The 19,644-nt window shown below is 41.8% G+C and overlaps 1 protein-coding gene across 1 annotated transcript in view; it reads left to right on the top strand.

Moving 5' to 3' along the window:
- The window catches only part of ppfibp2b (PPFIA binding protein 2b), a 58,726-nt gene that overhangs the window by 34,639 nt on the left and 4,443 nt on the right, over positions 1-19,644 (top strand). The window contains exons 6-23 of the mRNA XM_028407389.1: positions 3,414-3,563; positions 8,463-8,690; positions 9,586-9,678; positions 11,901-12,012; positions 12,884-12,945; positions 13,207-13,282; positions 13,369-13,451; positions 13,532-13,599; positions 13,674-13,739; positions 13,819-13,879; positions 14,072-14,119; positions 15,404-15,566; positions 18,086-18,221; positions 18,306-18,425; positions 18,516-18,666; positions 18,953-19,064; positions 19,180-19,268; positions 19,399-19,521. Coding sequence (XP_028263190.1) covers positions 3,414-3,563; positions 8,463-8,690; positions 9,586-9,678; positions 11,901-12,012; positions 12,884-12,945; positions 13,207-13,282; positions 13,369-13,451; positions 13,532-13,599; positions 13,674-13,739; positions 13,819-13,879; positions 14,072-14,119; positions 15,404-15,566; positions 18,086-18,221; positions 18,306-18,425; positions 18,516-18,666; positions 18,953-19,064; positions 19,180-19,268; positions 19,399-19,521 — 1,941 coding nt within the window. The remainder of the gene's footprint in view (positions 1-3,413; positions 3,564-8,462; positions 8,691-9,585; positions 9,679-11,900; positions 12,013-12,883; positions 12,946-13,206; positions 13,283-13,368; positions 13,452-13,531; positions 13,600-13,673; positions 13,740-13,818; positions 13,880-14,071; positions 14,120-15,403; positions 15,567-18,085; positions 18,222-18,305; positions 18,426-18,515; positions 18,667-18,952; positions 19,065-19,179; positions 19,269-19,398; positions 19,522-19,644) is intronic.

The raw sequence follows: 19,644 nt of genomic DNA, 5'->3' as shown, positions 1-19,644 counted from the left end.
TAATGACCGCTGGTCAAATCTGATACAGGATGTTTGGTAAACAGACATGAAGTGTAGGGAGAGAGAGAGATAGAGATAACACTATGTGTCTGCTGTGTAGAATTCTGCAATGTCTTTGTGTGCCTTAAGTAAGTTTAGAGGGCTTAGGAGAAGGCAACATGTCTCTTCCTGCAGCAGGATGTCCTCACTCTGTGTCACAGATTGTGTTTATCCTGGTTTCCTTTTTACGGGGGGGGAAATGAATAGTAAACATTTCTTCAATCCCGGTTCATGACTATACACAGTTTGCACCTGTGATGGTTTCAAAGCAGTAATTAAATATGTTGCTACATTTTTTTTTCACGGGACAGTAACCAGCAACACCAAAGCAGTTATTACCAAATGCATTATCTTATCACTGCAAGGTGTCTGGATGTGACTAAACCTCTGTTGAAACAGGCTGACTTGTCTTCAGATTTGAGGCGACTGAGTCCTAGTTATCAGCTAACATTAAACAAGTGACACAGGTAGCGCTTTATAAAGGGTATTCATATGTTTATGAAATGCTTAATTCATGGAGAGTTTGTGCATGAATTATGTAAGTTATGAATTCCTAATGATCCCTATGAACATAAAACTACTTAGTGAGTTTTTCAAAATTAGTTTCACAATGCCACTTTACTTGAGGGGTTAGAAGTTTGTTAAATAAAGGTGTAGTAATGACTGATGACTGATGATGATGAACACTTTTGTGTCTCATTTTATTTCAGGCCTGCTATGCTTCCTCTGCCTCTTAGTTCACACAGCAGAACTGAGTTAATTTTGTTGCAAATGTAGTAACTATGAATTTAATATAACCACTATGACTTCATCATTAGGTCTTTTGATTACTGCTGCAGTGAGATTTAAGCCTGGCGTACAGTATGCTGTGACGTTATGTGACGCTATGCATTGCCCACACCAGCTTAGCTAAACAGCCAACAGGTGCTTAACGTGCACCTCCTCAGAAACGTAACAGCATATCACTGCAATGTGATTGGGCCCACATGAAATTAAGCATCAATATTCAACAGCATAGACAGTTCAATGTTCCTGTCTCAGCTTTGTCTGTTAACATCCTGCCATATCTGTACCAACAGACTGGTTTGTTATAGTTGGAGGCGTGTGAGCCCCACCCCTTTACTGGTTATCTGATCAACCTAGGTCGATGCGGGACACAGAGCAAACTTTAGTTAAAGTAACACAGTATCATTAAAACTATCTTTAGGATGTCAACAAACACCCATGTGCATGTGGTCGAGGCCAATCAACAAGGTAACAGAGGCAAACCTGCCTATCTTCATCACTCCAATAGTAAGACACAAAGTGATACACTGCCACTACGGTTTGTGCATCCAAGGTTGCATAAGTCTACATCCCCACGGATAAGCACAAGTATCCAAAAACGAGTGAAAGATGTATACAAACAAAAGCTCTTTTCTCATTTCTGGAGTTACCCATTTCATGTTTTCGTGCCCAAATTCAAACTCAGTATGTGTGCCTTCGAAGCAAGGAGGCCATTCAGCCGTGCAGCTTTATGCGTCGATGCTGCAGGGCCGTTGCCTGCTGTGGGAACCACAACTAATCTAATCAGAAATAGTCCTTACTCAGCACACACACAGACACACACACACACAGTGTACAGTGTTGTCATGCTAGCGGTGATCCACCCACACATGGAGTCATACTGTGACTACATGTCCTACAGTGCCCCTTATTTAGACACAGAAATGAGACATTTGTGTGTACACATTTCCAGTGTTGTGGTAGCAAAGGGTCATTAACAACACAAAAGGAAAACCACATGGGTCGTCATTATCTTTTGACATACTCATTATATCAAAGCCCTTTCTAAAATTGACATCTCCTTTTTTTGTTAAGGTTTTAAAAGACACTCTTCAGATGCCACATATTATAAGCTCAGATCAGATTGAACAGTGCAGCCTCTTTTAAAGAGGTCTATAAATGCTGCAGAGTAGATGATAATTTGTCACGTGCTGCTCCTCATAAAGCAGCTGAGCCACGGAGTTGTGATAAATTACCTCTAAAGATTGCGGCTTATCCTTCTGTAAGTGACACTGGTGTTAGATTGCAAACTGACAGTCAGCTGCCATAACTAAGCAGATTTGTATGCGTGTGTGTGTGCATGAAATAGAGCCAGAGTGATTATGAGGTTTTTGCTGTCTGTCTGTGTGGCTGTGGTGTAGACACGCTGTGTTTACCAGGTGAAGTTTCCATTTGGATGGCACGGCAGAGAAAGCTGAATGTATGTGACCTCCACACAATCAATATAAATAAAAAAACACATAAGAGACTTAAGAGTGATTAGTCTCTATTACTGTGTAGGACTGGAGTAGTAGTAGGAAGGATTGTCATTAAAAATTTACACAAAGGAACAGTGGAGTTCCGCCCCGGTTGCTGCTGGGGGCTGGCTCCAAGTGAGCCAATCCCCATAGACCTCTATGTTAAAATGTCCAACTCTACAGAAGAAATAAACATGCTCACAGCCTGGTGTAAAAGTCTCAGTGGTCTCAGTTTTGCGTGGTGAGATAACGGGTATGAGTGTGTGCATGGTATGGGTGACATCATAGGTGCTTTTGTCCATAATTGGCATTGATTCTAAAGTTGACACAGGTATTGACTCCACATGCTGAACAGTCTGCCTTTACATTTCATAGAGTGCTTGTCTACCTGAGTCCTCTAAATTCATCACATCAGCAAATCAAAAGTTAAACAAGTTTTGTACTACTAACACAAAAGGAGCCTCCCATCTGTCTCGGCTCACGTGCAAAACTGTTGGCATGTTAGTCCATCCATGTGCAGCCTCACAGAGCTTCTAGTCTGGCTGTAGGCTTTGTATCTTGGATAATGCTGTGCTGCATTACATTAAGGTCACATCAAGTGTGCTCCACCCTGAGTCAGGAAAAACCCTGCTTCAGAACGGGCAGATGGATGTTAGAGGCTTAAACAGCTATCCAAGTATGAATTTAAAAGAGGAAGTGAAATTTAGAAGTTTAGTTTAGATGAGGAATTGAAAATAACTGAGTTGCCAAAAAGATGTGTTGTCTATGAGTCAGAAAAAAGACACTTCTTAATGTTCAGTAGAGTGCACACCCTTTGTCTCTCTGCTTTATTTTACTCTCTCCCATACCAAAGAAGCACAGGGATGTATTAATAGAGCCCCTCACACGCCTGTGTGTGCGTATATTTAGCTTTGTGGGGTCTGGACCCCTGGCCGGCCTGCTCTGTTAGTGTGGGAAGAACATTGCATTGAGTGGAGGAGCATGTTTAGTTCTCATTGTATTGACATCTGTGAGTGACATTTTCTGTTGCTGTGGTTTTTAAAAGCGGCTCATGTTTTGTCAGACTTACAGTGCATGTGTGTGTTTTTCCAGGAGCTGATGAGTCGGACCTCTCTGGAGACTCAGAAGCTGGATCTGATGGACGAGGTGTCCTACCTCAAACTGAAGCTGGTCAGCATGGAGGAGACGCACACCGACACGAACTCACAGGACTCTATGGACACAAAGCAGAACAAAGCAGAGGTATGAAAATACATGTTGTGTGGTGTGTTTGGCTCAGCTAGATCCAGAACAAGAACAGCTGCTTCTTAATAATGAAAAGTTTAACCAGTATGAACTGAAAGAGGAAAAATCTGCATGACATTATGACTGGAAAAAAACTGTGTATTAGGCAACTGAGGATCAGGGAACTTTACTTTCTATGGGCTGCTATGCTAAGCAAAGTTCTGTTATTTCTGTGGATAAGCTGCAAATTTGTTTAGTTTCTGTATGAAATTTACAGAAAAAAAAGAACTAAATCAGACTGTGACATCACCGTAATAACACATTACTCTGAGAGACTTGTAGCCACACTAGCAATGAAGACCTTACAGTGGTAACAACAGTCTGTCAACACCTTACAAAGGAGCTTCATGAGATCACTCAACAATCCACCTGGTTAAGCTTCAAGCTATGCAGTGTCCTGCAGGTATCACAACAGAGAGAAGTGATCTGAATGGCTCAAATTATACGATAAACAGAGATGGACAGAAGGCTCATCCAGTCACCTGCAGTGTGTATTTGAAAGTGTAAAATCCATAGTCCAGTTTTCACTGCCTCTGGCATTAGCAGTATTTATGACAGGCTGCTGTGGTCACAGTAATCCACCTAACCCAAACAGTTGTTGTTCTAGTCACAGAGCTGCCACCAGTTTTTGGGAATGATTTAGGACAAATCTGACACGCAAAATATACCGAATATTCTCCACTACATGCTACAAACTCAAACTTTCTGCTCACTATGACATGGCATGGTGTTAAATAGTGAAGCAGGTTGCTTTTTCAATAAGAGGGTCTATATTAGATATAATATGTGGCCCCTTATCTCCTGTTTGTGTGAGTTCACCTGTTGGCTGGTAGCAGATGTTCTCACTGAGAAGGAGTGTGATTGGTGGAATGTGCGTTTGATGTTATGCCGGTCTATTCACAGATCTGTTATCAGCTGGGGTTAGGGTTGTTAGCTGGTCACTATAGAGGCAACTAGCAAATCATATGTACATTATATACTATGAAGAAACAAATTATACAAAGACTAATACATTCTCAATACCAAAACTGAAAGATAGTTCTAGTTGTGTTTAAATCCACATTGTTATTGTTTCATCTTAATAATTCCAACATTTAGAGAAGATGGCTTTTAAAGCTGTTTAAGGGACAACAGAAAAGGAACATTAGGGGTTAAAAGAGTTTAACCCAGCTGGGGTTGAGCGACAGAAAACGGTTGCCGGCTCCTGTTTCCCAAACTGCAGTTGGTTGTTACAGTTGTCGTCTTTCAGGTTTGGTTTTCCCACCAAACTGATCAACGAATCACACACAACCCGTGGCTTTCTTTCTGTTATTTGCTGGTGTAAGGAAAGAAAAGAGTCAATGAAGAGCATGCTGTAATGAGCAATCTAACAGTGAAAACAACTTCACTGTGCAGAGGTAATAATGAAATGTGTCTGGATAAGCCACAAGCTGCAGTGTGGAGGCTCTGAAACAAGCCACAACACATCAAACAGCCTCTCTAGACGGCTTCAACAACACCCTGCAGACGGCCTGACACAGAGACAGCTGACATCAAACTGCAAATTCAACACCACAAAAATGTCCACATTGTTGCAACAGAGGATTTCTCTGAATGCTGTTGTTAAGGTCCACAAGCTGTCAGATATCAGGAACTAAATTGTATCTGCAGTAACACAATAGTACTACATCCTGCCAGAATACTGTCATATTTATAATGTTAAAAGCATTTTTATTCAAGCCAGCAGCAACTTCTTGCTTCAGTGAAATATTTTCACCCATGCAAACCTTCCCTGACTTTCTCTGTTAACAGCTGGGGTGTTTTTTTTCCCTCACAGAGATCCAAAGGATGTGATGTTTATGGTCACACCTGAGCGCTTCAGATTCATTCAAACTCAAGGTTGATCTGGTCAGTAAATCAGCTACACTGGATCGGTTTAGCTTAGCATGCTTGTTTGATCATCACTATCACTAGCAGAATACTATCCAACAGCATATGATAGCTAAATATCTTGCCATAGATAATGTGGTGATAACAATCAGTGATGTAATGGTACAAAGCAAATACTTGACTTCCAAGAAGAAGAGCAATCAAGCAAGACATAATGCATCGGCACAGCTTGGATCTGGCATTAGTTACTTCAAAATCGGCTTGAATGCCATTATGCTAACAGTCAGGTATTATTATGAGTCTAAAGTTTGGTTATGTATGTACTCAGTCACTGTAACATATCACTGCTTTGCAACTGTAAATGATCCAAAAACCAGTCAGATTGATGTTCAGAAGGCTCGTTCACACACACAATGAGAGTGAGCTTGTGCAACACAGGTGTCACTGTGGTAGACACAAATAATGGTACACACACACACAAACACACTCTCCTGCCAAGTCCAGCTGAGCAGTCCTTGCTTGTCTTCACCAGTTTCTTTGTGTGGACTTTGTCCATTGTGACACCCAGCTGCTCCCCACTGGCACCAACAGATACTGAAGCTGCTCTTGTGGTTTGGCTGTGTGTGTGTCTGTGTGTAAAGCTCATATCACAAGGCATCCAGGGCCATACTTTGATTGAATAAACACGATACAGCATTTTTGACATGCAGGGGCCCGCACGCTGCACACACACACACACACACACACACACACACACACACACACACACACACACACACACACACACGGATGAAGCGTGATAAGCATCAGCGGAAGTAGCCAGAGAGGATGAAGCAGTAGAGTGGATGGAGAGAGAGAGAGAGAGAGAGAAAAGGAGGAGATGAAGGGCAGTGACAGACAGATAGAAAGATAAGAAATGACAGGAAGTACTGTGAAAATATTGTGTTCTGTCCTGCAAGGCTCGCACAAAAAGTGAACAAAGTGGACACTCAGGCACTATAAATTCTGCTGGACATAACTGTCAGCCATTTCTGACTCTAACAAAACCAAAGTGTGATCTTTTGGTTTTTTGTCCACATCAAGCCAGTAACAAAAAGGAAAAGTTGTCGGAAGTTGTTGGAAGTGACATGTTAAAGCAGCGTCAATGTAATGCCCCTTTATGTACAGAAAAAAAGCTTGAACCTGCAGTGTGGGTTATCTTATCTGTAGCTAAATATTAGCATGCTAACATTTAGTAACTAGCTCCAAAAAATGCTTTAGTGACAGACATCCACCTGTCAAACTGCTGCAGTGTTTTATATGGGGCAGGGGGAGCAGCTTGTATTCATTTTCCTACACTCTTATAGGTTCTAAACCTCAGCATCAATCTGCTGTCATGACAGCTGGTTTAGCACTGACAGGTTGATGCTCTGTTGGTGTAGTAATAAGATAGAGTGTCTGGTCTTACTCAGCCAAATCTAACATGTCCGAAGTACAGCTGTGGTGTTTTGCTTTGGTCACGTTATGATGGAAGCTGACACTGCTTCACATTTTTTCAGCAAAGTGTGTGTGTGTGTGTGTGGTTAACAACAGCTGCGAGGCTCCGGTGGGCTGGCAGGAGGAATTGCAGGCATCCATTCTGAGCATTCCTGGAGGCCAAACACTTTCACCTCAGGAAACCACACCGACACCAAGCACACACACACACACTCTGACTGCTGTCTGATGACCACCTTCAAGAACTAAAATTACAGCTTTTCAGGAACCAGGTTTTTACTTTGATGATGCTGCATTTTTAAAGTTTATGAAGCTGGATATGAAATCTTTTTATATCCCTCTCTCTGAGTGGGGATGTTTTCCCTAGAAGCTGTGAGTTAGCTGTGTCTTATTGGTCCAGATTCTGGGTCATGGCCCCATTTCTGCTGCAACCAGACTTGGCTAAAGTTCAAGCATCTTATAATAACCCCAGTCTTCAGGGTGGGGCTATTACATTTCAAAGTCTGGGTTAAAAACCTCTATGTCAACCATTTGCAAATGTTAGCATAGTCAGGGAATAACAGACAAACCACAAAAAGATCAATTTAATCTAGAATTATTTCTGATAGAGAAATTATAATCCCATAGCTATCATCTTACACAAATAATCTTGATAAAGATCCTCACAACTTGTTTACTTATTGGTGGAGGTTTAAACCATGTTTAGCATGCTGATGGTAGGATTGCACATCAGCAGCCATATTGAGGGAATGTATGTAAGATGCCACAAAACATTGCCATATGTCGCAAAGAAATGGTTGAAAGCTACCATAGGTCTTCCGCTTTGACCCCAGGGACCCTTCAAACTGAAGACAAAAGCCACATGTTAGTTGGTTTAAGTGTGTCCAGCGTGAAGGGGGCTTAAGAATGCAGTTCATACCTCACGGCTCCTCTCCAGACTCCACGGAACAGCCTGCTTTCTACTGAACCCTGAATAACCTCAATAGTAACCTCAGACAGAAACAGGGACTATGTTTGTTGTGTATCTGAGTATCTATATCTCACACTATTTCAACAATGTGAGATGGTGAGGCATGATGCCTCGCCTGCATCTGCCCTGAGGCTGCCTCTGGCTCACACGCTGTCCAAACGCTGACTCAGTCTGTACAGACTACTGTTGTGCCGATTCTTGTGCTTTTATATGTGTTTTCACTTGGTCAGATGTTTTTTTATTGTCTTAATTTAACAGTTACAGGGATCACGATATGGCAAACATCCATTTCCTTGTACTGACGTGATTAACAAATGTTTATGCCTGACTCCTCTCCTCTCATCTGCTCTCCCCTCTCCTCTCCTCTCCTCTCCTCTCCTCTCCTCTCCTCTCCTCTCCTCTCCTCTCTCTCCTCTCCTCTCCTCTCCTCTCCTCTCCTCTCCTCTCCTCTCCTGCAACTGACTCTTATTTATTTTCTTCTTCTCATCTCCCCATTTCACTCTTCTTCTGCCATCCTCCATTTGTCTTCCATTCTTGCCCAGTGTGTGGTAAATCTCATCAGTGAGCTCCAGGAGCAGATGTGCAGGTTTCAGGAGGAGATCAGCACTCGCATCCAGGAGAAAAGGGCCCTGGAGGAGAAGGAGGCCCAGCAGGGGGAGCTCAGAGGCAGCCAAGGCCAGGGCTGCAGCCCTCAGGCGGGGTTGTCCGGCTCAGACCTGAGCCTGTCTGGGTCTGATGTGCGGAAACACTATGGAGGACAGACTGTACACGTAGGGAGACTTGATGGATGAACTCATCTTACCCTCCTTCCCCATCATTCCTTCTTATCTCTTCTTCTTTTTTAACCAGTCCACACACCACCTGGTATTTGGAATTTTCCACAGAATCAGCTAACATCCTCTCTTGTAGTGTGTCTGCAGAGTGCCTGTATGTGTACTGCAGGATGCCGGGGTCACACACTGCTCTGGTTCTGGTAGAAATGGAGACTTATGATTGTATTTCCAAATGCTTCTGTACATTTGAGGAGTTAGATAGAAGAGCTCTATGCTGTAACATACACGAGAACTGTTTGGTTTGGAATCTTTCTGTAACTCCTCCTCAAGTATCTGAAACATTTGGAACATTTACAATCAGGTTTTGGATTTTGTCTTTATAAATCATTGTAAATTTATGACCGGCATTGTGTTTGGATTTGATCTGATGTGGGTTGCTTGCATGACAGTGGTTCCTCCATACTAACAAGGTTTACATCTGTCTGCTTCCTCCTACACTGACCAGGTGGATGGGTCATGTAACATAAGTAATACTGCACAGGGTTTCACTCAGACAGTGGCAGATGTGCAGCCTGGACAGCTTTCGGTCATTATTCTGGGTTCATCCATTTTTTTCTGGTTGTAGATAACTGCACGCTTTGGTGTGTCTCAGGAGGATCATGTTTCCTCTTATTAACCACTGTACTGTCCGGTCCCAGAAACCTTTATAACTGCACTGAATGCGAACCTGATGTTTGAATACCCTCCCATGTATATGTTAGCATGAGTACTGCAGACAAACCTGCCGTTGATTATGAAATTTAGATGCAGTTTTCAGGATTTTGTCTACGAGAAGGTAAACTCGTGTTTAATTAACCAAAAGATGCTGTATGTGTGTTTTTTTCTTCTATAGGATTTGATACAAGAAATTAGGCAGCTGAAGAACAAGGTGGAGGACCTGGAGGGGGAGAAGAATCAGTATGAGAGGAAGCTAAGAGCCACCAAGGTACCAGCAATATGAAACACATGACAAACATGTCACATTATGAGCAGCTGTAGAAAACTATTCACACATTCAAGTAATGTGTAGTAAACACAGCTGTGGAAAAATACCACAATCATTGCTGCAGTGTTCATATAGTCAATCTGAAACAGGATTTGCACAAAAGTCTGACAGTATCTACTTCAAAGCAAAATAGCATATGGCAAAATAGCCATATAACTAAAGATGATATGAGGCAAAGCAATGCTAGCTGTTTACTAATGTTTCCAGTCTTTATGCTGAACTACTATGCTAACTACTTGGCTTTATATTTACTATACACATGTGAGAGTGGGGTTAGTTTTCCTAACCCCACTCTCACATGAGGCTGACTCTAACAGCAACTCCCCATAGACCTTCATGTTAAAGAAATATCTAGCAAAACAAGCTGCTACAGTATATCAAACACTCTTTTACTTACTATTTCAGTCTTTCTCTAGGCTCACCTGCCTGTCATGTACAAATACTCATCCTGAAATTAAAATACAGGATTATTTATGGTTAGTCAACAGCAGAGCCAAAGCATTAATTTCCTTTGCTAAGATAAGCATCTGTCTCTGATCTCCAATTGTTTGTTGGATAATTCAAAGAAGGTCAGACTGCCGTTGCTTTCTCTGTGCTTACATTGCTTCCTTCCTCCTCTCTTCTTCTCTATTAACCCCTCTCTGCGGCTTCGCTCTTTTCTCTCCACATCTCTAAACCACCCACCCGTCATTACCCTCTTCCTGTCTCTCTCTCTCTCTAGCTCTCTATCTCTTACTCTCTCCATGTGTGTTACCAGTCGCTCATGACCCAGCTGTCCAGCCTCAAGCTGACTGTGGAGCACACACAGCTGGAGAAGCAGCACTGGGAGGAGCGCTGGCGCAGCGCACAGGTGCCCTCCTCTTCCTCCTTCTCTCTCATCCTGCTCATCCCGCTTGTCGCCTTTCTGTGTTTGTCTCTTTCCTATGTTTAGTATTTCCCTAACACTCTTCCCTTCCCTGTTCTTCCTTTCCTATTCTGCGTCTTCCTTGCACTCACGTCTCTCCTCCCTCCTCCTTCCTCATTTTGGGTTAGCAGATTTTCCTTTCTTTATTGTCATGTGATAGCTAAATGTTAAACATCCCAAATAAGTTGGAACAGGGCAAGTTTTTTGTTCCAATTTGCTGAAACAAAGGAACAATCCATCCTTCCCCCCCTTTTAATGGAGTTTGCATGGATAATGTAAGTCTAAATGTACAATCATGTTGATTTTTTTCTAGTGTGGAAATAAATCCTTATTGCTGATGGCAATAACACATCCCTGTGGCCTCTTTAAATTAATTAGAGCTTCTTTGCCAGCTTCTTTTTTATTGTCAGGTCATAGGCCTTTATTGCAAAGCAGCTGCAGGAGGTGTTAAGTCCGCTTCAATAGCATGCCGCCATAAACATGCAAGTCCGTGCACACACCTGTCTCCTGACACCTGTTGACTTGCAGCTGTTGGCTCAGCAGATTTGACGCTATTCACACAACTCTCTTCAGACAAGCCAAAAGCTTAAAAATTAGGACACAACTGTTTGTGATGATTAAGAATTATTTGTAGATAATGGTGAGCACTCTAACCTCTGCACCACCATGGTTAGATCCAGTATTAAAAGTTATTCCCAGGACTAGATCCCAGGACCTTTCAACTGGATTTGATATAAGTAACCTTTTGTCTTTATTGTATGGTGATAGAGGTTTAAAAATGTTCTCAGACAGTGGCTGAAAGCTCTTTTCTGTTAGTCACAAGGCAGTCATGTCAGTCACATGAGAAGCGACACCTGAGGTTGAAGGGCATCGGGGGTGTTGAATCCAGACATATGGGATTCCCCGGTTTATTATTATCATTTTTTTTTTCTTGCAGAATTTTTTGTTAGTGCATAGATCACTAAGTGCTGATTCTTATGGAGCTGTGGTATTTGCTTCAGGCTTGTGATAGCTTGTGATTTAAAAGGCTTACATGTGACTCTATTAGACTATTTATTTGTTCAGCGCCTGTTTTGTTGTCCTTTAAAATACACATGTGCAGCATCAGCTGCTTACATCTCATTCTGTGTGTCCCTGTTGGCTCATCAATGTATGAATCCACTGCTGCCATTCATTATTAAGAGCACAACTAGTCCTTGTACATGAAGATATTCAGTGACCCGAAAGGCTGACAGACCCACTGTCTCTCCATCCACAGGCAGAAATCTCTGATCTGCAGCAGCTCGTGGCCTCCAAAGATGCCGAGATCGAGTGCCTGCAGACCCAGCTGCTGGCCAGAGGCGGCACAGGCAATGACAGCGCAGAGAGAGGTACACACTGGCTGACAGTCTGACCAATCAAGGCAGATCCACATCTGTCAGAACGGATGTGTGCGAGAGAGCCAGCGATATGCCTGTCTGTCAACTCAGATTACTGTAACATCTAATCAACATGTCCCTCTCTCCTCTGCTGTGTACTTTTACTCGTACTTGACTCTCTGCTGCCCTCTGCTGTAGAGGAGGTGTATATCAAGCATCTGATTAACAAATGTAAGGCATGGTGTGCTTGCTGTTGTTATAGATCTGATTTCTAACCAAACACCACCAGTTAGCGGATTTGATCAGGTGTCTGGTTTGAGATCGAACCATGGCTGCGCTTCAGTGTTTGTCAAATTAGACAGATCATAGTCGGTCTGCATCCTTTCAAAGCACAGACAAGTTTGTTAGGCTATCTAGCACCCAATCTGTACAAACTATGACACATGTCTATAGTTCCTACACTTCCCATAATTAATTTGAATTAAAAGTACCTCCAATGCTACAGATAAAATTCATCCGAATATTCCTACTAAACGGTTGTTGGTCTTTTAAGCTTAATGAATGTATTTGAAAGGATGCTAAACACCTTGTGTGTTTTTGTGTTCTGTCGCAGATACAAGTCCCACTTTTTCATTGTCCTGGTACCGGTTTTACTACTGCAACAAACAGTGTCTGTACAGTACATTATTTTGGAATGCTGCTGTGGTTTTGTATCCAGGTGATGGTGTTTGTTCGTGATGTCACTGTAGATTTGTTTTGCTTGTTTTTTCGTATTAGCATGGCTGTCATGTCTGATGCCAGCATCGCTTCAGGCATCCATCAGACACATGAAACTAACTAGCAGGGGGTCATTTATTTAATATCTCATTTTTTTCTCTTTTAGACCAGGAATACCAGAGGCTGAAGGTGGGGATGGAGTCTTTGTTAGCTTCAAATGATGAAAAGGTATCAGACATCAATGTGTGCATTAATACATTAACATTTGTCTTTTCTTAACATGATTATTTTGGTGATTAAAAAGCAGTACAACACTAATGAAGCTATGGAAAATAACACATCATCTGGGGTTAAAAAGCTGATGCTTCTAGTGATGATGTTTGAACAACGTAGCAGAATAATCTAGCCACTTGTTAGCAACTGGCACTTTTAAGACAGAATAATATGTCTTTACTTGATTTTCTTATATTTGTGATCTGGTGACAACAGGATCGTCGTATAGAGGAGTTGACCATCCTGCTTGGCCAATACAGAAAGATGAGAGAAGTTATGGCACTCACACAGGGTAAGAATTACAAATGTCTACTGAACTTGTGAGTGTCAAACAACCTTCCTTTTCTCTGTTCTAAACGTTCTGCTCTTATCTACCAGGGAGTAGTGAAGAGGAGCTAAGTGGCAGTTTAAAGCTCAGAGCCATCACACACAAGGCACACTCGGATATGCTCAGATCAGAGGTGGGATCATACAGAATCTCTCTTTATCAAAAAAATCTGTAGGTAAATCATCTCAGAGGATATATCTGCTCTATGCATAGATGTCATCAAGAGGATCTTCTCCACTTATGCTGTCCTCATCCCCTTACCAGAAAGAACTAGAATCCAGGTATCAACACACATACTGTATTATCCAAACACACACACACAACTTGCAATTAACCTGCATGCTATTTATGGTAGTTTTCAGAACTCTATGGACACATCGCTGGTGTCCGCTGCCGATATGAGTTTCTTTAATGGATCATGGTGAGTCCACTCAGACAGCTGATTCAAAGTGTGTATCTGTAATATATGATTCTACATCATTGTGTACACTTTGTTTTAGGCACCAGCGCAGGTTGCTGTCCAGCAGCCTTGAAGAGTTGCAGAGTGGATCTTTACAAAAGGTCTGTTAGTATTCAGCTCTCATAGTTAGATTCTAACTTCTTCATCTGTTCATGAAATATCTGATCAGTACACTAATCTGGGTTCTTTCTAACAAAATAGTAATGTTCTTATAATCTCAATCCTAACCTGCTAATTCTGGGTTTGTGTGTGTGTGTTCTTCCATCTCTCTTGTGTCTGTGTGTTGGCTGTAGGCTGTAGAGATCCAGCCAGTTGAAAGTGAATCAGACGTAGGGGCTGAGGTACTGATCAGCTACTACAATAAGTCACACACAAAGACCTACCGTACACACTTCATGCTTATACAGCACAGATGCATCCTTCACATGATTGGGGCATTTATATTAAAGACAAAGCTTTGTCAAATGTCACAGGCTCATTCCAGTTCTTACTAGATAATGCAGTATTCTTGCATATCAGGTTTATAACCACCTAATAATTCTGATGCACTATTTGATCAGTAACCATTAGTTATTTTCCCTTCTTTTTACTTCACTACTTTTCTTATAATTTCCTAGAAATAAGCTGGTATTATTATTATTAGCCACATGTGTCTAATAGGGACAATTTGATAGAAGAAGATAAAGCGTAACTTACATGAGATTCACCACTTGTCAGCCGCATTGAATTGTTTGATGGCGTGTCTGCTGCATGAAATTGTGGGACATCATATATTTTCCTTTCGTATGTTGGTCTAGTAGTGTAACCTATAATAAAGGAGATAAGAATCCATTAAGACTTGTTTAAGTTTTAGCAGCAGTTCCCAATAGCTGCCATTTTATTTGGGTAATTTTACTACACAGAAAACAATTCGAAGAATAAAAAAACAATAAGTTGCGCACGCCACATGAACATTAACACTTCATTGTTTTTATAATTTTAAAAAGGTGTATCTGTCTTTATTTAAAATAAATAAATAAAAAATATTGTTATAATTTATTGCTTAAAAACAGCTTATTATTATTAGTAGTAGTAGTAGTAGTAGTACCAACAATACTTACTTAATACTAGGTCGCGTAGCTTTCCAGATGCCATTTGACCACCACAGCCACATATTCTTATGCCCTACAGATGCTGCAAATGCAGACAATCCCATAATCAGACTGTGTCTATACACCCACACACAGACACACACAGAAGGGCCAGGACCCCACCTGAAGTGGCTGTCGGTAACGCTCAGCATCACAGCTGCCTCCCAGCTGTTTCTCTCTGTTAGCCTTTCTCCAGATGTTCTTCCGAGCCCCGCTGATGCTTGCTCAGACTCATCAGACATTCATCCTCCAAAGGACACTCTGTTATGTAACAGAGCAAAAGAGCAAATGGCATTGTGACCTCAGTGTTAGGTTGTGAAAAACATTAAGATACAGAGAACACATAAAGTCACACATAAGTTTCAGAGGCAGATCCAGGCACAGTATGCTCTAATGCAAAGAATCACTTATTGTCATTTTTAACAAATATTATACTATACTAAAAAAAAAACTAAAAATAAAAATTAACCGCTACTTGACATTTATATTCTGCAGAACCCCCACATGGAGCTCAGCAAGTACCAGACTCTGCCGGGAAAACTCAGTAAGAAGAGCGAGGCAAGAGCAGAGCTCAATGGAGACAGAGAGAGAGACGGGGAGTACTTATCTCCTGTCCGACTCTCTCCAGTCCACAGCCCCGACCAGGACTACAGTCTAAGTAAGTTTGTTTAACGAAAGCCTTTTAGCATTGTAACTATTTTCAAAATGAAGTCAGTGTGTAAAGGTAATTGAATTCTCACAGATGGGTATTTTATACTGTGATATTAAGATAAGTCAGATGTATGCATTAAGGGTATAAGTCTGTTTCTTGCCAGGATAGGGGCAAGAGATTTGTTACCACTTTTGTGTAAAATATGAAGACTCATCTAGCTTCTAAAATTAGCTTAGCTTGGCACAAAGATGGAAAGCACCTACTGCAGCACCTGTTAAGCTCCCTGCTCACCTTGTTTGGAGTTGCATGGCCTGGCTGGGCAAAATAAGTTTGTAGAGGTTTTGGAGAGCAGCAATCATCAGTTAACATGTCATGGATGGTCCAGGGTCTCCTGTAGGACTGGCCTTCCAAGACGTCTTGAGGCGAACATAGAGGACCACTGAATAAAGGCTTCAGAGAGGGCTGACTTGTCAGTTATCTGGCAATAAAGAAATGTTGACCATCAATTTAAGTGCTGAACTTCACTGCATATGTCATATGGCTCATCTGGGGCACAATCTCATCAATCAAACACCATAGCTGTTCCCACCTGTTTCTAGCCTTCGTGCCAAGCTAAGCCAGCAGCTAGGTGTAGCAAAAACTTGTCAAAATGAGTAAAGAGGTCATTTAACAAGAAAAGCACTAAACTATAAATGCTAAATAACACTTTCTGGACTAACTTTGCTCCAACTGCCTCCTCCTTTTTCTCTTCCTCTTGTCTGCTTTGCTCTTTTCCTTGTTTGTGTTCTCGCTGCAGTTCGCTGCAGGAGTGCCAGTGCTCCGGCTTTAGGTACTGTATGCTCACATAAAAACTCCAATGTCAACACTGAAACACACTTTAGTGTTTTAGCTACATCTTCTGACAGACAAATAAAAAACATGATTTTCTGGGTCACAGCGAAACCTCAGATTCAGGATGAGTAGCTGTTTTCACTCTGGATCAAGATGTTTTAAAGCCAGGATTATGTGAACTCCCTCATGACTCAGGGAGCTATCAGTGATAAAGCCCGGCTCTCTCGCATCAGCATTTGCTGAAGCTAACACACACTTGAAGCTAATAAGCACACAGTGTAGTATATCTGCCTACACAAAGCCGGTGCTTAAAGAAGAAGGGTAATCACAGGGCCTTAAGGTTGTGTGCAGACAACCCAGAGTAAACAAACAAGGATGCAACTTGACATCCATCCCCCTCCTATCCTCGGCCTCACACCCTCTCCCAGCCCACATTCACTGACAGACCAAAGCCGGATATTCACATAAAAGGAGAAAGTCATGCAAGTGCTCCAAGTAAACATGAGTAAAATAATACTTCATACACTTTAGTTAGCATCAGCATTAGTACTCCTATTGTGTGAGTTTCTAGTACCACCTTGAATAAACTCTTCCAGGAAGATACTCTGATGTTCAGATTTCACTTTTGGTCAGCATAGGTGTCCCTTTACCTTACACTAAAAACATAGAATCCTGGCTGAGTTTCTGTATTCAGCCTGCGTCTGTTTGACTGCAGATTTGCATGTGGCTGCTTTGCAATGTTACCTGAAGAAGTGACTAATACTGGCTTCTGCTTGCTTTTTTTCTCACTTCACTAACCCTCCCTCTGCCTCAGGATCTCCTGGAAAACATGACCTCTATGATGTTGGTGGGTATTAAATTGCCACCCTACTGTGCACTTGTACCTGTTGAGGAGCATAATAACCGATACTCCAACAGTGTTGTTCTGTTTAGTGCTTAGTAGTTTCATGGCATTTTATTGCTCTTTTTTACATCATTCTAAGTGCTAAGGAGATTTTAGGAAATTTGTTCCATCTTTAATTTTAGATAGTGTACAATGGGCCCCTAGACATAAGCATTGTAAATGCTCCTCCAGAATGAAATCGTTGTGTTCAGTCTTTGTATTTGACTTGTTTTACTTTCAGCAATAGTGCTGTGTGTCTAGGTGTCATGTTGCTTCAGTCCTTCTTTGCTCCTCTTTGTGGTTATTTCCTATATTTTTGACTCCTGGTTGTTTTTAACTTCTAGTGTTTTGTGTGTCTTTGTACCTATCCAGTAGTTACATTTTTGTGTAGTTATTGCTAGCTATTTTAAACCCTGTCTTTTGACTTGTTTACACATTTTAGTGTGTCTTTGTGGTCATTTTCTACCACCTTATTGTTGTATTTTTCCTTTTTGTCATACATTGTCTTTCTAAGTGTCTCCTTGTGGTTGTTGTATTTGTTTGTACCCTTTTCTGCAGCCTTGCAGTCAACTTTCATACCCAGGATGCACCAGGGCTTGCACTTGGTAGTCTAAAAAAGTTTTTAAAACATAATACACTGTAGGCTTAAATAGGAGCTGGAATGAAACTAAACTGTCATAACTACTAGGTTACTAAAAATATTGTGCTTTTCAACTAGTGGTTTATTATTTAATTAAAAATTACATCTACTTTGGGCTCCATAGTCTCCTCAGTTTAGTGCAGCATCATTAACTAATGTTTTGTTTGGCAGGGCGATCAGAGAAGCTGGAGGACAGCATCCTGTCAGACCAGTCCCCACTGTCCTCAGGAGTGGACTCTGGACAACAGTCCCCTGTCTCACCAGAGAACAGGAAGACTCACAGGGGCATTAAGAAACTCTGGGGGAAGTAAGTCGATGGCTGCTCTTACACTTACAGTATGCTGCTTTCCATTTTTCTGGACACACTCATCAGTATTTCTGCTATGTGCAGGATCCGCCGCAGTCAGTCAGGTAGTCCTGTGCAGGTTCACGACCCCGAGCTGGGAGAGTTCAAGAGGGGCGGCTTCAGAGCTACAGCTGGACCTCGGCTGGCTCATTCAGGAAAAACACGGTACACCTACATACATACACCAGCTTGTGCACATTGGTAGTAACACAAGAGGGGATTCATTAAAACCTGCTTTTCTTTTTGATGTTTCAGAGACCTGAAGACACCGTTTGCTAAGTGGAGCACAGAGCAGGTGTGTGACTGGCTGGAGGACATTGGGCTTGGTCAGTACGGCATCCTGGCTCGCCAGTGGGTCACCAGCGGTCAGACTCTGCTGTCAGCCACCCCACAAGACCTCGAGAAGGTACACACATGCATTTTAACAGACAATTATCTGATGGAACAACCTGGCTTCCATCAGATAACGCTACTCTATTTCTCAGGTCTACCTGTGACAGTTGCTGCTGTCTATCTCTTTGGCCTTTTGTTACGCCTGTCTCTGCTCCTTTAACGCTGTAACATTGGACACCTAACACCCCCAACCTTTCTGTCTCATCAGGATTAATTAGATAATTCACCCTATCTGTAGCAGTTATAATGTAACAAATCTTTGGCCAGTTGAAGTCAGTCATTTTTGTTTCTGTCTGCAGGAACTGACAATGAAGAATCCACTCCACAGGAAGAAGCTACAATTGTCTATCAAGACAATAAGCAGCAAAACAGTGGAGAAATCTGCAGAGCTGGATTACATCTGGGTCACTCGTATGTACTGAAGCATTAGTCACTTTCACACACACACACACACACACACACACACACACACAAAAAAACCCTATTGTGTGCTTAATTATGTGTTCACATGTATTTTTTGTTCCAGGTTGGCTTGATGATATCGGCCTTCCTCAGTACAAAGACCAGTTTAATGAAAGCAGAGTGGATGGACAGGTGCTGCAGTACCTCACTGTGGTGAGTTTAGAACTAAAGACGTTGAACAGCCAGTGTAAAGTCTTCATGAGCACTTGTGTTCAATTGTGTGATCCACCAAACGTTTCCTCCCAATAGTTGTGCATTCATCTTTTTCTTCTCTCCATCTTAGAATGACTTGTTATTCCTCAAAGTGACCAGTCAGCTGCATCACCTAAGCATCAAGTGCGCCATACATGTTCTCCATGTCAATAAATTCAACCCTAACTGCCTCAAACGCAGGCCCGGCAACGAGGTATGACTGCGTGAGCTCCTATTTATCTAGTATTATTGTGAACATAACAATTGTTGCTTTTCATTATATTTTTGTCCTTTGCTGCCTGATTTAAAGATTTGGACTAATTTATATACCTGCTTT

The sequence above is a fragment of the Parambassis ranga genome, chromosome 6 (genome assembly GCF_900634625.1).
Source record: "Parambassis ranga chromosome 6, fParRan2.1, whole genome shotgun sequence".
NCBI classification, from domain to species: Eukaryota; Metazoa; Chordata; class Actinopteri; family Ambassidae; genus Parambassis; species Parambassis ranga.
Note: the sequence above shows the minus strand (reverse complement) of the source record. Positions and strands in the feature narration are given on the sequence as shown.